The sequence below is a fragment of the Chiloscyllium punctatum genome, chromosome 41 (genome assembly GCF_047496795.1).
Source record: "Chiloscyllium punctatum isolate Juve2018m chromosome 41, sChiPun1.3, whole genome shotgun sequence".
Taxonomy (NCBI): domain Eukaryota; kingdom Metazoa; phylum Chordata; class Chondrichthyes; order Orectolobiformes; family Hemiscylliidae; genus Chiloscyllium; species Chiloscyllium punctatum.
Genome location: NC_092779.1, coordinates 16,223,283 through 16,243,940, shown reverse-complemented (window position 1 = coordinate 16,243,940; position 20,658 = coordinate 16,223,283). Strand labels below are relative to the sequence as shown.

Genomic DNA, 20,658 nt, shown 5'->3' with positions numbered 1-20,658 from the left:
ATTCCAAGTTTAAAGTAATGAAATCATTTTAGAACATGAAAGTTATTATTAATCCCAGGTTGAAATGTAAGGATAAAGTCAGTTCAAAATTACTGAAGTTATGCTTTTTAAGGGTTTAAAAAGAAGAATTGGATTAGAGCTAAGACAGCACTGGAAGGTAATTAAGTCAGGAGCATAATGATAGTTTAAAAAGACATATCTACAGTTGGAGATTAAGCTCATTAAAGTATTAAAAAAAGGAAAAGGTCTCTTTTCACAGTATTGATAATGGCAAATCCAGTGAGTTTCTAGTCAATGATAACCCCCAGGATGTTAACACTGGGGGATTCACTGGTGGTAAAGCCATTGAGAATGTTAAGGAGCAATAGTTAGATTGTCTCTTATTAAAGGTGGTCATTGTCAGGCATTTGTGAGACACAAATGCTGCTCGACATTTTTAGCCCAATCCTGGGTATTTTCCAGGTCTTATTGCACTTGGATGTGCACTCCAATCGCGAATGGTGCTGCCCATTGTGCAGTCATTAGTGAACATTCCCAGTTTTGACTTTATGATGGAGGGAAAGTTATTGAAAAAGCAGCCAAAAATGTTTGGTCCTTAAGCAGAAGAACTGAAGAAATAAATATGAGGTACTACATTTTGGTAGGACAAATCAGGGCAGGACATATATAATGAAAAGTAAAGACCTGAGGAAAGTTGACAAAGAGACAAACAAAAAAAAGACAAACTGTGAGTGCAGCCTCACAGTTCCTTGAAAGTAGAGTCGTAGGTAGATTGGGTAGTGAAAGCGGCACTTGGCATACCTTCTTTTATTGGTCAGAGCATTGAGTATAGGAGTTGGGAGGTCACGGTGTGGCTGGAATACTGCATTTGGAATACTTGTGGAATACTGCATTCAATTCTGGTCTCTCTCCCATAGGAAGGATGTTGTAAAACTTGGAAAGATAAAGAAAAAATTTCCAAGGATGGTGCCAGGGTTGGAGAGCTATAGCAAGAGGCTCAATAGGCTGGGGCTATTTTCCCTGGAACGTCGGGGGCTGAGGGGTGACCATATAGAGGTTTATAAAATCATAAGGGGCATGGATAGGGTGACGAGTCAAGATCTTTTTCCTGGAGCAGGGGAGTCCAAAACTAAAAGGCATAGGTTTAAAAGTGAGGGGGAAAGATTTAAAAGGGACCTCAGGGGCAACATTTTCGTGCAGAGGGTGATGCGTGTACGACATGAAGTGTCAGAGGAAGTGGTGGAGGTTGATATAATTACAATATTTAAAAGGCATCTGGATGGGTACATGAATAGCAAGGGGTTAGAGAGATATGGGCCAAATGCTGGTAAATGGGAGTAGATTTATTTAGGATATCTGGTCAGCATGGACAAGTTGGACCGAAGGGTCTGTTTCCATGCTGTACATCTCTATGACTTTAGAAAATGAGAAGGACTGGGTCCTTAGAAGTTCATAGTATTGCACTAGTACTTGTAAGCTGCACTAGAGAATACTGGTTCCAATACAGGCCTGTTATTTCTTCTCAATCTTTACATATTGCTTGGGGCATTTCTTTTGAGTGTTTAAAGATCTTTGAATTCATTGTAAAAGAGAAAAGGGATTTCCCTCCACCATTTGCTTATCTTCATTTCTGATATTAATAAATATTTTATTGTTTTATTGCTAAAACAAATACATTATTTTATGCTTATGTTTGTGAAGAACATTAAGAGATCAGTTTAGTACCAAAAAACAAAGAAATTATGATCTGTCCAGTCAAGTTCCTATTCGGGATTTGACCTGTTGTCAGGTAATAACAAATCGGGCATTATCCCACAATAATTGGAGCCACTTGCTTGTCATATCATGAAAAGACAACAGCAGTTTGTACAATATTTAAAACAATTCAGAATATCATTCTTTCATACCTAATTTTATGTAAACGCAGTGAATATGTTACATTTCTCAAATATGACCACAGCATAACTGAGTCACACATTGTATGGAGAACAAAATTCCAACTTGTCCCTAAAGCATTTATGCAATCATACCCTGATATGTTATAAAACTACTTTATTTGCTCTTTACATTATAGAGGAGAGAAACAGTGTATTTTCACACGTATAACTCATAACATACATTGTGACAAGATATGTACAAATCTGCACAGTTTTATCCCAATGCATGTTAATATTCAAGACTGTTGGTGGAGCCGAAATTGCAGGTCCAGATTTGGTTGTAATAACTACAGTGAACTATCAGTTTTCAACCCTTATTAATCCATTGAATCTGACAGCAGTTTCTGGAGTCTGCACACATACTAAATAACCAAGAAATCCAGAATCCATAAGAAATAGGAACAGGATGAGGCCATTCTGCCCCTCAAGCTTGTTCTACCATTCAATAAGATCATGGCAGATCTGACACTCAATACGTCCACTTTACTGCCATTTTGCTGACTCCCTCTTTTTCGAGAGGACATACTGTTGAGATAATGCGTAACTCGCTGCCCATCCACACCAAGAGCACAAACAACGGAAGTTAATTTAACCAAAATTAACTATCATTCATATGCCGTTAATCTTATTGGAAAATTTCTTGACCCTTTTGTTTACTGAACTAATTACAAATTTATGCTAAACAGTCTCAGCGACCCTGAAGTCAAATATCTACTTGTGAAATATCATTATTTTCCATAATAATAACATATTCTTGTCTTTATCAAAATGCATTTGTTTATTTTCAGTTTAATTTATCTGTTGTTCCATTCAATTATTTATTATTACTTTCTAAATTCAAATGATTTCCATCATGAGATCAGGAGTGAGGATGTTTACTGATGATTACACCATTAGGGACTGATAGGTACAGTCCGTCTCCGTCTGCAGCAGGACGAGAATCTTGTCCAACAAAAGAGAATCTAACCATCTCCCATCGGCAATTAATGGCATTACTGTTGTAGAATATCCCATTATCAACATCCTAGAGGTTACCATTAACTAGAAACTGAACTGGATCTATCATATAAATACTGTGATCACAAAAGCAGGTCGGAAGCTGAGAACTCACCTCCGAAATCCTCAACGCCTCTGCACTATCTGCAATGCACAAGTCTGAAGAATAATGGATAGTTCTCCATTTGCTTGAATGAGTACAACTTCAATAGAGTCATAAAGATGTACAGTACAGAAACAGACCCAACTCATCCATGCCAACCAGCTATCCTAAATTAATCTAGTCCCATTTGACAGCATTTGGCCCATATCCCTCCAAACCCTTCCTATTTATACATCCAACCAGATGCCTTTTAAATGTTGTAATTGTAACATTCGAGATGCTCAAACCAAAGCAGCCCGCTTGATTGTCAACTCACCAAAAACCAATACACTGTGGCAGCAGAGTGTTCCATCTACAATAAGCACTACAGCAACTCACTAGGTCACCTTTGACAGCACCATTCAAACTTACAACCTCCATTACTAAAAGGAGAGGGGAGTAGATGCATCACAACCATATCACTGTTCCTTCATTACTGCTTCACCAAAATCTTGCAAACCCCTTCCCTAACAGTGCTGTGGGTGTATCTACCTACTGGGCTTCAGTAGTTCACCATCATTTTCTTCAAGGAAATTAGAGATGAACAATACATGCTGACCTAGCCAGTAATTTGCTGATTTGCTGTGTGAGAATACCGTAATGTGATTGCTCCAAAAGGCCTTGCTGACATCTATGTTACTGCAAACACACATTTGGTCTGGTGCTATACTGAAACTGCCATCGGTAAAGAGAAAACCACATCAGAGAGCTCGCTAGATTTTTGTAGGCAGCTTTTTTTCAAAGTCAGCATTGAGTACTTTTGCTTACTTGGTTAGCAAATGTTTTTTCAAAAATATTCATCAAACTTATGGAAGATGCTGTAATTATTTGGCATATTTCATGATTTTAGGACAATAGAAGGTGAATTAATTACATTTAAAGTTGTGTAAGTTGCATACATGAATTTCATTTTTGGAAACATGGCACTGTGAGTCAATCTACAGTGTTTGGACTGCAACAGTTAAGAAGGCAACTTAGCAGCACCTTCTCAACGGCAACATAGTTTCTGAAGTATGATTCCAAATCTGCAGGCTAGTAGAGCTGGGAAAGCTTAGGTACTCAGAATTGTGAGCTAATGTTGACAAACTAGGAAATTTCTCATCAAATTATCTCCTCCGTCATGTCTTTGATTTTAAATAAAACTTTCTTTTATGGATTCATGAGACTATAAGATATAGGTGCAGAATTAGGCCATTCAGCTCAGGGATTCTGCTTTGCCACTTGATCACAGCTGACAGGTTTCTCAGCCCCGTGTCCTGTCTTCTCTCCATAATCCCGATCCCCTAGCTGTCTATCTATTTCTGTTTTAAAGACACTCTATAATTTAGGCTCCACAGACTTCTGTGGCAATGACTTTCACAGATTCACCACCCTCTGGCTGAAGAAATTTTTCCTCACCTCAATTCTATATGATCATCCCTTTGCTGAAGCTGCTTTTGGATAATAATCTCTCCTACTAGTTAAAACATCTTCTCCATATCCACTCTACCCAGGCTTCACAATAACCTGTAGGTTTCAACGAGATCGACACTCATCCTTCCAAAACTCCATCAAGCACAGACACAGAATCCTCAACCACTCCTTACAGGACAAGCCCTTCATTCCCATGATGATTCTGGAGAACCTTCTATGGATCCCCTCCAGCGACAGCACATTCTTCCTTAAATATTGGGCCCAAAGCTGCTCACAATAGTCCCAAGTGCAATCTGACCAGAGCCTCATACAGCCTCAGCAGTACATCCCTGTTCTTGTATTCTAGCTGTCTCAAAATGAATATTAATATTTACTTGCCATCCTAACTGTCAACTGAATCTACATGCTAACCTTAAGAGAATCCTGAACTAGGACTTCTGAGTCCCTTTGTGCTTCAGATTTCTGATGCCTTTGTCCATTTAAAAAAAGAGCTTCTGGTACTATTCTTTCACCAAAGTGCATAACCTCACTTTCCTGCATTGTATTCCAGCAGCCACTTCTCTTCCCACTCTCCTCGCCCTTCCAAGTCCTTCTGTTTCCTCAATGCTACCTATCCCTTCAACTATCTCCATGTCATCTGGGCTCTTGGCAACAATGCCCTCAGTTCCTTTTTCCAGATTATTAATACATGACATGAACAGTTGTGATCCCAACACTGACTCCTGTGGAACTCCACTAGTCACTGTCTGCCATCCAGAGAAAGACTCTTTTATCCTCACTCTCTACCTTTTGCCTGCCAGCCAGCCAATCCTTTATCCATGTCAGTCAATACTTTGTCCCTAACACCACGGGGTCTTATATTGTATCTAGCAGCTCCTGTGCAGCGCCTTGGCAAAAGCCTTTTGGAAATCCAAATAGATCATATCTAGTAGTTCTATTTTGTCCAACTTGCTTGTTACCTCCTCAAAACATTCTAATGGATTTATCAGGTATGACCTCCTCCCTTTGACAAAGCTGTGCTGACTCAGCAGCACTATTTTACCATACACTTCCAGATACTCTGCAAACTCATCCTTAATAATGGACTCTAAAATCTTACCAATGACTAAGGTCAGGCTAAGTGGCCTAAAACTTCCCATGTTCTGCCTCCTAAGCTTCTTAATCAAAATTTGTCATTTTCCAGTCCTCATAGGACTTGACTTCAGTGATTTTTGAAAGACCACCACCAGCTCCTCTACAATTTCCTCAACTATCTTCATCAGAACCCTGGGACATGGTCCATCTGGTCCATGTGATTTATCTACCTTCAAACCTTTCAGTTTCCCCAGCACCTTCTTCTTAGTGAAATCAGAGTAAGACTCCATTGTTGACTATTTTTTGCTGGTTTGTTTGTGCCTTTACAACATAATATTTCCATATGCACAGTGGCTTTTCTGATTTCAACTGTGTTTAAGGAAAATAGCAAATATATAGCAAAGCATTTTTGCATGATAGGACACAGCTGCAAAGTCACGATGGCACAGGTCCACCTGACCTCATGCAAAATTTAATGAAAGGGAGAAGTGAATTAATATTTCAAATGTGGAGGGAATCTGTCCTTTCCTTCAGCAACACTGGAACCTGGACAAACTGAAGAGCATTCAGACAGTTGAGTCTGGAGGTTACAAAGGTACTAAGCACGTTTGTTACTGACAGTATTTGCCTGCATTTCTATAATTTAATTACTTTAAGCAGCTCTACAACTGAAAGAATTATTTAGATATAGCTTTGATACTGATTAATTTGGACAAGAAATAATTCATTTTTAAGAAGAAAATGCATTTTGGAAGCTTTGAAACATTTACATGCCCTTTCCCATCAACACACAATGCTTAAAAAGACTTAGAGTCATACAGTCATAGAGATGTACAGCATGGAAACAGACCCTTCTGTCCAACCCATCCATGCCAACCAGATATCCCAAACCAATCTAGTCCCACCTGCCAGCACCCGGTCCATATCCCTCTAAACCCTTTCTATTCATATACCCATCCAGATGCCTTTTAAATGTTGCAATTGTACTTGCCTCCACCACTTCCTCTGGCAGCTCATTCTATACATATACTACCCTCTGTGTGAAAACATTGACCCTTAGGTCTCTTTTATATCTTTCCTCTCTCACCCTGCACGTATACCCTCTGGTTCTGGACTCCCCCACCCCCCCCACCCCCCCCACCCCAGGGAAGAGACTTTGTCTATTTATCCTATCCGTGCCCTCATGATTTAATAAACTTCTATAAGGTCACCCCTCAGCCTCCGATGTCCACTACATTTCCAATTTTGATGCCATCTGCAAACTTACTATCTGTACCTCTTATGCTCACATCCAAATCATTTATATAAATGACAAAAAGTAGAGGACGCAGCACCGATCCTTGTGGCACTCCACTGGTCACAGGGCTCCAGTCTGAAAAACAACCCTCTACCACCACCCTATGTCTTCTACCTTTGTTCTGTATCCAAATGGCAAGTTCTCCCTGTATTCCATGAGATCTAACCTTGCTAAACAGTCTCCCATGGGGAACCTTGTCGAATGCCTTATGAAGTCCATATAGATCACATCTACCGCTCTGCCCTTATCAATCATCTTTGTTACTTCTTCAAAAATCTCAATCAAGTTTGTGAGACATGATTTCCCATGCACAAAGCCATGTCCACTAATCCTAATCAGTCCTTGCCTTTCCAAATACATGTACATCCTGTCCCTCAGGATTCCCTCCAACAACTTGCCCACTACCGATGTCAGGCTCACTGGTCTATAGTTCCCTGGCTTGTCCTTACCACCCTTCTTAAACAGTGGCACCATGTTAGACAGCCTCTAGTCTTTCGGGACCTCACCTGAGACTATCGATGATACAAATATCTCAGCAAGAGGCCCAGCAATCACTTCTCTAGCTTCCCACAGAGTTCAAGGGTACACCTGATCAGGTCTTGGGGATTTATCCACTTTTATGCTTTTCAAGACATCCAGCACTTCCTCCTCTGTAATCTGGACATTTTTCAATATATCAGCATCTATTTCCTTACATTCTATATCTTCCATGTCCTAATCCACATTAAATACTGATGCAAAATACTCGTTTAGTATCTCCCCCATCTCCTGTGTTTCCACACAAAGATCGCTTTGCTGATTTCCCTATTCCCTCCCTATTTACCCTTTTGTCCTTAATGTATTTATAAAAACCCTTTGGATTCTCCTTAACTCTATTTGCTAAAGTTATCTCATGTCCCCTTTTGCCCTCCTGATTTCCTTCTTAAGTATACTCCTACAGCCTTTATACTCTAAGGATTCATTTGATCTATTCTGTCTATACCTGACATATGCTTCCTTCTTTTTCTTAACCAAACTCTCAATTTCTTTAGTCATCCAGCATTCCTTACACTCATCAGCCTTTCCTTTCACCCTAACAGGAATATACACTCTCTAGACTCTCGGTATCTCATTTCTGAAGGCTTCCCATTTTCCAGCTGTCCCTTTACATACTAACATCTGCCCCCAATCAGCTTTTGAAAGTTCTTGCCTAATACCGTCAAAATTAGCCATCCTCTAATTTAGAACTTCAACTTTTAGATCTGGTCTATCCTCTTTCATCACTTTTTTAAACTAGTAGAATTGTAAATACAAAAGATGAATTTTATCATGTCAATACACAAATTACTATACAATTTAGAACTGAAGAGAAAACAAACGATCACATAGTGTGGATTAGAAACACTGAGAAAAACTATTAATTTGGTTAAATCCTTCGACTGTTCACTATTAATTAAGCAATCTGCAGCTTTCATTGCAAAATGTACGGTTTACCTTAAATAGAATTTTGACAGCATTAGATAAATAATTTAGCTCAGCTCTTGTTTGAACTCAGAAAATTTAGCTCCCCAGGTGCCTTACCTGTCGGCGAATAATCTCTAAATTGGCATTAGCCGTTTCTATTAGTTGCTGGATAACGTCAGGATTTGTCACATTTTTGTTTTCTCGAAAAGCATCCTTAACTCTCCGAAGTGCAAAGGTCCTTCAAGATAAAAAGCAAATTTTATTGTTATCTGGAACATTTTCATTAATTTTGCATTTAAGAACTTGCAAGGCAGTGCATTGGAATAACTGCAGCAATATTTTTTTAAAAATTTCAAGTTTGCTGGATTTTGTCCATAATTTTAAGATAATTAAAAAGTATATAATTAAGTACAAACAGGTGAATTCCACCACACTCTGTGCAAGCTGACCATCACCCCACAAAACACACACTTATATATTCTCACCTTGCATTGAATGTAAAGAACAGAAATAGCCATTTGGCTCAACTGGCCCATCCTGCTATCTATGCTGTCAATCTTCTTCATCTAACATTATTAGCACATTTTTGGGGCTTTGATAGGAGTCATAGAGTTATACAGAACAGAAACAGACACTTCGTTTCAAACAGTCCATGCTGAACATAATCCCAAACTCAACCAGTACTACCTGCCTGCTCCTGACCCACATTCCTCCAAACCTTTCCTATTTGTGTATCTATCCAAATATCTTTTAAAAGTTGTTAAAAGAATGTACCCACATTCACCACTGTCTCAGGAAGTTCAGTCTACATGCAAACCACCAATCTCTCTCCTATCACCTTAAAATTGGGTCCCCAATCTTGAAACTCCCCCATGGACAACTACCATTAACTCCATCTAATCCTCTCATTATTTTATAAACTTCTATCAGATCACCTCTCAACCTCTTTGTGGGACAATGATAGTATCCCTACCTCTGGGCCAGGAGACATAGGTTCAAATCCCACCTATTCCAGAGGCATGTCATAACATGCCTGGAGATTGATTAGAAATATCAGCATCTCTTTCAATTCCTTTTCTTAACAATGTACTTACCTACTTTCCCTTTAAATGCATCCATGCTACTTCCTCAACCATGTGCATTAGTGAGCTCGATATTCTAAATTTCTTCCAAGAACAAATAATTTTTTCCTGAATTTCTTCATGAATTTGTTTATGACCACCTTATGAAATTATGGTTAATGCGTTCTAAATAAAGCTTGATTAGATCAGTTCTGGGAAGCCCTCTCAGACACGGTGCTATTGTTCTGGTAGCCAGTCTAATGATTTATACCCATGGTATGGAGGTGCCACTGTTGGACTGGGGTGGACAAAGTTAAAAAAAAATCACACAACACCAGGTTATAGTCCAACAAGTTTATTTGGAAGCACTAGCTTTCTGAGCACTACTCCTTCATCAGGTAGCCGTGGAACAGGATAATAAGACACAGAATTCATAGCAAAAGATTATAATGTCATGTAACTGAAACAATATATTAAACAAACCTAGATTGCTGTGAGGTCTTTCATCTTTTGGAATGGTTTGCAGGTTTTGGTTCATTAAAATGTAAATCCCAGAACTTTTATGTCATATTCTTGAGATAACTTATGGTTTTATAAAACAAAAGGTGACATCTCAGCTCAGACAATGCATTAAAGGTGTGAAGTTAGAGTCTATCTGTATACCAACCTTCATTCAGACTGGTTCTATTTCCAAAGTAGGAATTTATAAAATGTTACATGGATTGACTGCCTGCAGACTGTATGCATTTGAGCAAAACAGAATTTGTCTGCAAATACAAATTCACCCCATAGGCTTATACGTGTGTATGTGTGCATGAGAGCGAGAGAGTTTGTCTGAGAGTGTGAATGCATGTGTCAGAGTGTGTGTTTGCATGTGTGCATGAGTGTGATGGAGTTTAAGCCTGAGAGTGTGTGCGCATGGGTGAGAGTGTGGTGTGTGTGTATCAATGAGAGAGAACGTGTGTATGAGAGGGAGTCAGTGTGAGTGTGAGAACATGGAAGAGTGTGTGCACGTGTACAAGCACACATACACACATTCTCTTATGTGCTCACACACCCATGCAGACCCTCTCTCTCTCGCTCTCTCACACACACACACTCATATCCATGTACACACCCTCTCATAGACTTATACTCCATCACACTCATGCACACATCCTACTAAGCATGCACACGTGCAAAGACACACTCTCTTGCACGCACTCAAACACTACATAAATTCCAACCTTCAAAATAGAACCAGTCTGACTCAAGGTTGGGTTACAGACAGACTTTAGCCTCACACCTTCAAATGCACGTCTCAGCTGAAATGTCACCTTAAGTTATCTCGAGAATGTGACTTAAAAGAAGTTCTGAGATTTACGTATTAATGAACCGAAACCTGCAACCCATTCTAAAAGAAGAAAGACTTAACAGCAATCTAGATTTTTTCAACATATTGTTTCAGCTGCATGATATTGTAATCTTTTGCTATAAATTCTGTCTCTTATGACCCTACTCTACAGATACTTGATGAAGGAGCAGCACTCTGAAAGCTAGTGTTTCCAAATAAACCTTATATAACCTAATTATAACATGATATTGTGGTTTATACCCAGTCGGTTCAGTAACCAAAATGAGTGTCTGGACACTTTGCTAATAGGTTAAAGGATGTGTGCATTGCCATTTCCCTGCTCGAATGGTTTCTGCAGATTTGTAGAACCTATCTCAATGGCATTGCACTGTCAAAAGTATAGTGATGCGCATTGTCTAGCCACATAGACCTATGAGCTGAAATAATTGGAACGCAGGTTTCATGCATGTAAAAATAACAGTTAAGGGTTTCCACAATTGAGTGATGCCATTTTTATGATATAAAGCCAGTTTTCAGGATAATACCTTTGCCAGTTTGATTTGTTTAGTCTGTGAAATTTAATATTTTTAATTCATAACTATGATGACTATTGCAGTACTGCATCAAAAGATGCAAAGCTCATCTCCAATTTATCTATTAAATCGTTCTTGCTTACCAACGTATGGCCATGCCTACAGCACCTCAGGTCCTTTTGCTCACCTGTCCTTCTAATGCCCTCCAGACACCAAGCCTCACCACCAGAACCTTTGGTTCCTCTGGTTTGTGACCACAATCATGAGCAGCTGCACTTCCAGACATCAGGAGGTGGAATATTTTGGTCTCTTATGTGTTTGGGGATGGGATAGGTACTTAAATAGACAGGATGGTAGAATACCAGAACCCAACCCATTTCTAGCTCTGCTAGAATTGGCAGGTGTGGGAAGGGCCCTGGCTAGACCTTTTGCTCTGAACCTAAATGAGGCTCTTGGATGGCCAAGACATGCCAAATTACAGACTTCATACCAGTACTGCATGAGTCCACTTCTGAGTGAGCCTGTAATTTGCCTTGCAAGGTAGGTAAAACTATGTGGCTTGCTTTTTGGGCAGGATGTGGGAGGGTGGGGAACAGGGTTTGGGGAACAGGGTCTGCATTTGTGCACATTCAATGGTGACAGCTCGTGCTACTGAAAGACTCCCCTCTCCTTGACGTCTTCCTATATCCTATACCTTTCCCTCTTATTCTGCAGACCTCCTTCCAACACTTCTCCATGTGGCCTGGGTTGCTTCTCACTTCTGGGACTGAAGTTTGTTCCAGCCGCTGCAATAGCCTCTCCAGCCACGCTGCTGAATGAAAAAGCTGCTTGTTTGTGTGTGAACAGCTGCTTTTAAATTTTTGGGATTACTGCTCCCAGGGTTCTTTATCTTGGGAAGGTCTCTGCTAGAGACTAAGAAACCTGATGGTTCCATTAAATCCAGTCCCTAAGGCCTACATTTTGGAATACACCAATACAATCCTTTGCTCTTCCCTCTTTAAAATGCACTTAAAAAAATACTGCTCTGACTAACTCTATTAAATCTCCCAAAACCTTCTCCTAGTAGCTTGATTGCTATTTAATAAAAACTTATTTATATGGTAAATGATCTGAAAACATTTTCCAGTGCAAGGACAGTTAATGCTGTTTGAAGTCAAAGGCAGCAATTTTAACTTTGAGCTATTGAGGGACAAGATCTAATTAGATTAGATCTGAAGAATTGAGATTGATAGACAAACAAAATATTTTGAGAGACTGAATATGAGGAACAAAACTTCAGATTGGCGGAGTTTAAGAATGTAGAATATAGTAGCGATGTAATTGTGCCTGGAAGACATATTAAGAATTTCTGTAGTCATCACAAGGTGGAGGAGGGTGATGCTATGGAGATGGAGTTAGTGTGGTCTTTTTTGATAGAAATTATATGGACTTGGAAGCGGAGCTCAGAGTGGATCAGATTACCGAAGTGTTTGAACATTGTGGTTAGCTTTCAGAAGGCAGTTAATGAGCAACACAAACTATGAACAGAAATCATAAAGCATTTCAGTAATGACCACAGAAAATTCTGAAGAAACTCATCAGACCTGGAAGTGTCTGTAAGGAAATAATGTCTTGAGTCTGATATGATTTCCTCCTCAGAACTGAAAGGGGTTGGAAACTGGTGGTTTTCATAGATTTTCTCAGGGACAGTAGAGGAGAAAGGGGTTCACACTATACAGTCATAGAGATTTACGGAAACAGACCCTTTGGTCCAACTTGTCCATGCCGACCAGATATCCCTACCCAATCTAGTCCCATCTGCCAGCACTCAATGGTAAGGTCCCTCCAAACCCTTCTTGTTCATATACCCATCCAGATGCCTTTTAAATGTTGCAATTGTACCAGCCTCCACCACCTCCTCTGGCAGCTCATTCCACAGACGTACCACCCTCTGTGTGAAAAAGTTGCCCTCTTGTTTGGGACTCCCCGACCTCAGGGAAAAGATTTTGTCTATATGTTCTATCCACGCCCCTCATGATTTTGCAAACCTCTCTATGGTAACCCCTCAGCATCCGACACTCCAGGGAAAACAGCCCCAGCCTATTCAACCTCTCCCTATAGCTCAAATCCTCCAACCCTGGCAACATCCTTGTAAATCTTTTCTGAACCCTTTCAAGTTTTGCAACATCTTTCTGATAGGAAGGAGACCAGAATTGCACGCAATATTACAACAGTGGTCTAACCAATGTCCTGTATAGCCGCAACATGACCTCCCAACTCTTGTACTCAATACTCTGAACAATAAAGGAAAGCATACCAAATACCTTCTTCACTATCCTATCCACCTGTGACTCCACTTTCAAGAAGCTATGAACCTGCACTCCAAGGTCTCTTTGTTTGGTAACACTTCCTAGGACATTACCATTGAGTGTATAAGTCCTGCTCAGATTTGCATTCCCAAAATGCAGCACCTCGCATTTATCTAAATTAAACTCCATCTGCCACTTCTCAGCCCACTGGTCCATATGGTCAGGATCCCATTGTAATCGAAGGTAACCTTCTTCGCTGTCCACTACACATCCAAGTTTGGTGTCATCTACAAACTTACCACCTATACCACTTATACTCACATCCAAATCATTTATATAAATGATGAAAAAGTAGTGGGCCCTTGGTATGTAATGTAATCCTATCAGGTGTAGGCCTGCTCTCATTAGAAAGAGACAATTGATGGTGTTTCAACCTGAGGGTCACCATGCTTCCGCTGAGTGGAGTGGTTGAGAAGAAAAGTCCCCTTAACCTCAGTCCATGCAAAACTTGAACCCACACTGTCAGCATTATTCTCCATTACAAACCAGCCAATTGAGCTAACTGACCCTTTTTGACATGAAGGCCTCATACAAAAGGTGCTGTTAGCTAAAGTGAAAGATAAAAGAAGAGATGTCAAATGGATTTTAAGTTGAAATGGGGAGAAAAGGCTCTTCTCTGCTTAAAGGAAAGTAAACAAATAGAAACAAAGCTGCAAGAGAGCAGCAGGAAGGAGAATAAAGAGAAGGCAAGAAAAATTAGAAGACACACTTCATGCAGTTAGACTCCAAAATCATGGAATTCAATATTGAGCCCACAAGGCTATGACGTGCCTAAGCAAAAAACAAGTTATTATTCCTCAAGCTTGTGTTCTGTTTTATTGGAACATTGCAGCAAGGCCAGACAGAAGGGTTAGCATAACAGCAAGGTGGTTTATTGAAATGGGCAAGCAACTAGAAGTGGAGTGCATTACAACTAAGAATGAAAGTGCTCTGCACAGCCGCCACTAATCTACATTTGGCCTCATTAATGTAAAGGATACCACATTACGAGCAGTGAATACAGTAGCCTAGCTTGAAAGAAGTACAAGTGAAATGTTGCTTCACCTGGAAAGCTGGTCTGGGGCCTTGGACAGTGAAGAGGGAGAAGGTGAATGAGCAAGTGTTACATCTTCTACAATTGCATGGGAAGGTGCCATGGGAGAGTAAGGAGGTATTCAGTTGTGGTATCCTTTTAGAGGTGGTAGGAATGGCAGAAAGCTTTCATTTGTCTGATTCATAAAAGTTCAGGGGTCAATATGGCTTCTGATTCACACTGAACATGACTAACTAAAAGCTTATTACCTGCCTCTCACTTTAGGTAAAACAAAAACTTCTTCATATCTTTACAACACAAACTCTCTAGTGGTGGTAGCATTCTGGTAAATCTTTTCTAAATCCTCTTCAATTTAATTATGCCCTTTCTATAGCAGGGTGACTAGAACTGTTATAAGGATAGCTTAGTTGACATGGACAAGTGGTGCAAAGGGTTTGTCTTTGCGTTGTATGACTATATAGAAATTCAATGTAACCATACATTTGCTTTGATGCCTTCTGGATATTATTTTACTGATTCTTCTTTAAGCGCTTTAAAGACTGATGCACAAAAATTTGAAGTAATTAAATGACCAAATAACATTATTGCAAATATAGAAAAGTAATAATTCTCAAATTCCTTTTCATTGTTTATTAAAATACGGTTGTTTAAAATCATTCAAAAAAATTGCATTCTAAACTTGAGCACCTTTACAGTGGATGATAATGAATTACTATTTGTTCCTTGTCCATTGATTTTTGTCATTTACTTCCCACTGCTAACAGAATGCTGAGGTCTCATGAATAATACATTTCAATCATCAGGTTTTGGTGGGCCACTGAATGCCAGCCAATACTGCACACTGGCAGATGGTTGTGCTTTTAATAAGGGTCTGTTCACCTATAAAGTGACATGGGAATGTATTGTTAATAGGAGTTACTTAATAAGGAGTCCAATTCTCATCTACAGCTGGTCCATATCACACAGCTTGTTCTCTAGAAGCTTCACTGTGTCTTGGGATGGAGACATTTAAACAAATGGCATGTCAAAAATTCTTGCCATGTGTCAGAACTGTCAGTCTCTAAATCATTTAATTGGAAAGTACATTCCAATCACAACAGGTGATATTTATTTCAGTGATCCTATTATGATGAAAAGGAGGAGTAAATAACCTTTAAACATGACTCTAAACAGATATGGGTAACTATTAAGCTTACAGCATTTCGGTATCGATATAGAACAACATTACAGCAAAATAATTCAATCAATCCCATTGATTGATTTACACCATCAAGAAAGTTAATCGTAATGAAGAAACAAATCTAACACAGGATGTCTTAAAATCTTAGATTTTAAGAGCTGCCACACAGATTCAAAAATTAACCACAGGTACTGAATTTTCATTTAGCATACTATTTTCCACTGTTTAAAACACAAAAATGTAATATAATGCTGTATGAAATTTCAGGTGTCAACAAACAATGATTCACGCTTTTGAGAGATTATGGGACATTGTCAATGATGGCATGTCAGTCATATCAAAAGATTTTAAAGCTATTAAAGGTCAAGTGGAGGAGGAAAACAATTTGAGTTTCTTTAATTCAGGTGGGATTGTTTCAATTTGCAAGCTGAGTTAAAATAAAACTGTATCCATCAAGCTATCGTTGGAATATGGAATGATTATATTTCTTACAAAATTTGTTTTCAATGTGATGTGATATTTTAAGTTCTCCAAAATTGCTACACCTAATTCTGACATGAGAAATGTTTGGCAACTTTACTTGTTTTAGATATTGAAGAATAAATATTGGTTACAACACTGAAGAGAATGTTTTTAACTTCTCTTTTTGTAGCTTTATGGATTTTTGTTTTAACATGCACCTGACAGCATGGTCTTTTATCACATAGTTTGATACCACATTGTTTGGTCTCAAGCAGACTGGCTGAGGAGAAGGCAAATTCAAGAACTGCCTCCAGGCTCAGACTACAAAGTAACATCATTTATTATACATTAACATCAAATACTAATAAACATGGTAATCACTGGTATACCAGGCTCTAATCTTATAGCGGAGGAGAAAGTGAGGACTGCAGATGCTGGAGATCAGAGCTGAAAATGTGTTGCTGGAAAAGTGCAGCAGGTCAGGCAGCATCCAAGGAGCAGGAGAATCGACGTTTCGGGTATCTCCTGAAGAAGGGCTCATGCCCGAAACATCGATTCTCCTGCTCCTTGGATACTGCCTGACCTGCTGCGCTTTTCCAGCAACACACTTTCAGCTCTAATCTTATAGCTACATGTGAGGACTAATCTAACATCTTTGTGTGTTCATGTCCCTTAAAGATTTGTCCCCGTTAGAAGCAATGATTAAAAGTTATATATATTGTAAGATTAGTATAGAAATTAACTTTTTATGATCCATTTAGTTTCGCTCCTATCACCTAAATCAGGATATTCATGGATTACTCTGCTATTATAGTATTCTACTTCAGCATACCCAGTACAGATCATGACATTCTAAAATCATATGACTACTTAGCTTGATTTGACAAAGAGAATCACCATAGGATTGCAAGCAGAGTGAACCTGTTATACTCACAACTGCAAGACTGAGATGCATCAGTTTTGCTTTAGATCCAGACTTTCAAGATTGATGAAGACAAGCTTGTTAGCCATTATCGGGAACAATGAGAACAGCTATACCCTTGTATTGGTGTATTTTTTAAAAAAAAGTATAGCAATTGTAACCTTTGTATTCGAGTTAATTTTGTAACAATGCATTCAAGTTAATAATTGCATAATCCTTGGACTTTATCCCGATCAAGGAAGACGTTTTGAGAGAGGGAAAGATGGAGGTGGGGGTGGAGAGAGAAAGAGACAGAGGGAGAGCTACTCTAAGCAGAACTGGAGACCTAGAGTTGTACTATGTCCATAAAGTCACTACCCTGCTTTTTGATAACTAATTTTAGAACTTATTATAAGTTTGCTGAGGTACCACGTCAAACTGTGTCAAGTTGTCTTATTGGTTAAAACCTCAAATGAACAAATTAATACTGGGGTTTGAGTATTAGAAGTCTAAAACTTACATTTTCAAATTAGGTACTGATGTTACTTCTATTTATACTTCTATTTATTCACACTTTTCCTGATCTCTCATACCTCTCACCAAATCTTTGACTTGATTCATCTGTTTTGATAGGTAAATCAGGAAAGTCTATAACCAAGTACAGAAAGGCTTGAGGCTAAGAAGGTGACCATGCAATTTTGCTGCTGGCTTTTGTTAGGCCAGGAATGCAATTGATCTCACATAAAGATCTCATATGATGTAACACTACAAGATGGCTACACATCTTCTGCACCATCATTACTATATGGACTAGTATTCCACTGACGCTCTTCATGTAAAGAAACCGTACTGATGCATTCTTCAAGGTTCCGTTTTAAGGCATAGATGCATATACTGGGTTAGGAATGATTTCTTTTATTGCTTTGTATGGTCTTCAAAGGGTAGTATCTCTTGGAGCAGTGACCCCTTTTGCTAAAATCAGTACATTGCTGGGAGAAGGCTAGACAGTTTTGTCTTTATTGATGTGGGATTTGGAACCACACCTGTGACAAGATACTTCAGCATCAGATTATTTAGGATTTCCCTTTGATATCACGTTGATTCCTTTGGTCAGATGATTTATTGTGCTTTAAGTAGTGAACACATTCTGTAGAATGTTCTGTACTAAGTGAATATTTTGTTGTGTAACGTTTCATTCTAGTTTTCTAAACCCTGCATCCAGCACTATTTGGACTACCTGTTCTTGAGTTAGATCTTCTGACTGAAGAAGTTCAGTAACAGATTTATCTAAGAGACCATCAACAATTCTGTAAGGAGCTCTCGAAAGTTTCCACAACTGCATTGTTCAGATTGTACATCCAGATCATTAATGTGACTATCTACATACTCTTTTGAGAGTTGATATCTGCTGTTAAAGTGTAATCTCACTAGTGCCCTAACGACAGTCAAGTGAAATATTGATCAAAACCTATCATGAGGCTGTCAAATACAATTTGTTTTTCATTGATCTGTTTTTTGTAACACGTGATCTGCTGTTGTTCTCATGCAGTCGAGAAGCATGCTAAGCTGTTCTATATTTGATTTAGTATCCAATCCTGAAGCTGCTCAAGATGTTAGGATTGTGCTTCCTACATTTGCCAATTTGTAATTTAATGCTGATCTGTGAAATGGATCTGAAAGCTTACATTTTTGTGGAGACAAGTTAGCATCAGTTAATTTTGTTCCATTGCTTGGTTGCTGGTCGGGACTTGAAACTGCTTATTATTTTCTTGATCAGATGTAGATTGTTGGAAGTTTGATCTTATATGACACTATGTCATCCTGAGGATAAAAACTGTTTTTGAATCTATGTTGTTGTAAAGATTGTTGTACTGCTAAAACTGAAAATTATTGAAAGTTACGTTTTTAAATGTTGTTTTCAGTGTAAGATTCAGCGTACATTTACCCATATGACATCTTCCTCGACACAAACAAAGATTGTCCTATTTCAAGAGGGGTGAAGAATTTCTACCCAAATATCATTGGAACCTTCTCAAAATGGCTTCATTCGATAACATTAAATAATTATTTTGACTGCAAAGATATAGTTGCCTTAAGAAGGTGGTGGGGAGCTGCCTTCTTGAACAGGTAAAGTGCGTGTGTTCTAGGTAGACCCACAGTGCCATCAGAGAGGGACTTCCAGGATTTTGACCTAGCAACAGTGAAGTAACAGTAATACATTTCCAAGTCAGGATGGTGGATGGTTGGAGGGGAGATGTATCTGCAGCCTTTGTCCATCTAAAGTGAAGTGGGTGTGGGTTTCGAACAGGCTGTATTTTGTTTTATTCATTCATTGAATGGTGGCGTCACTGGCTGGGCAGCATTTATTGCCCATCCCTAATTGCCCACAGAGCAGTTAAGAGTCAACCACACTGCTGTGGATTGGGAGTTACATATAGGCCAGACGAGATAAGGATGGCAGTTCACGTCCCGAAAGAACATTGGTGAACTAGGTGAATTTTTCCAACAATTGACAATAGATTAATACTTAATAGATTCCTAATTCCAGATAATTCTAGTGAATTCAAATCCCACCACCATTTGCCATAGCATGATTCAAACTCAGGTCTTCAAAACTTTTTCTGGGTGTCTGAATTAACAGTCCAGCGAGAATACCATGAGGCCATCTCCTCAAAGGACCTTTAGTGAATTTTTGCAGTGCATTTTCCAGACAGAAAGTGCGAGTACTACAGTGAGACAGTGGTGGAGAAAGTGACTTTTTGTGAATGTGGTGTGAATCAAGCAGGCTGCTTTGTCCTGGATGGTGTTAAGCTACTTAAGTGATGTTGAAGTTTCATTCATTCAAGAAAATAACCTTGACTGAAGACTGACATCTATGATGCTGCGAACCATTAGAGAAGGCACAAGACACTTCTGACTGAAGACTGTTGAGTGCTTCAGCCTTACCTTTTCCACTGATATGCTGGGATCTTTCATCATTGAAGTTGGGATATTTGGGAAGTACCTTTCTCCAGTGAGTCAGAGTCATAGAGATGTACAGCATGGAAACAGACCCTTCGGTCCAACCCATCCATGCCAACCAGACATCCCAACCCGATCTAGTCCCACCTGCCAGCACCCAACCCATATCCCTCCAAACCTTTCCTGTTCAGATACCCATCCAGATGCCTTTTAAATGTTGCAGTTGTACCATCCTCCACCACTTCCTCTGGCAGCTCATTCCATACATGTACACCCTCTATGTGAAATAATTGCCCCTCAGGTCTCTTTTATAACTTTCCACTCTCACCCTAAACCTCCGCCGTCTCGTTCTGGACTCCCCCACCCCAGGGAAGAAACGTGGTCTATTTATCCTACTCATGCCCGATTTTATAAACATCTCTAAGGTCACCCCTCAGCCTTCACTGCTCCAGGAAAAATAGCCCTACCCTATTCAACCTCTCACTCGCTCAAATCCTCCAACCCTGGCAACATCCCTTTTAAAATCTTTTCTGAACCCTTCCAA

The 20,658-nt window shown here is 39.3% G+C and overlaps 1 protein-coding gene across 1 annotated transcript in view; it reads right to left on the bottom strand.

Annotated features, from left to right (window-relative positions):
- Positions 1–20,658, bottom strand: part of lyrm4 (LYR motif containing 4) — a 174,841-nt gene that overhangs the window by 119,111 nt on the left and 35,072 nt on the right. Inside the window, exon 2 of the mRNA XM_072560445.1 lies at positions 8,420–8,540. Within this exon, the coding sequence (XP_072416546.1) occupies positions 8,420–8,540 (121 nt within the window). The remainder of the gene's footprint in view (positions 1–8,419; positions 8,541–20,658) is intronic.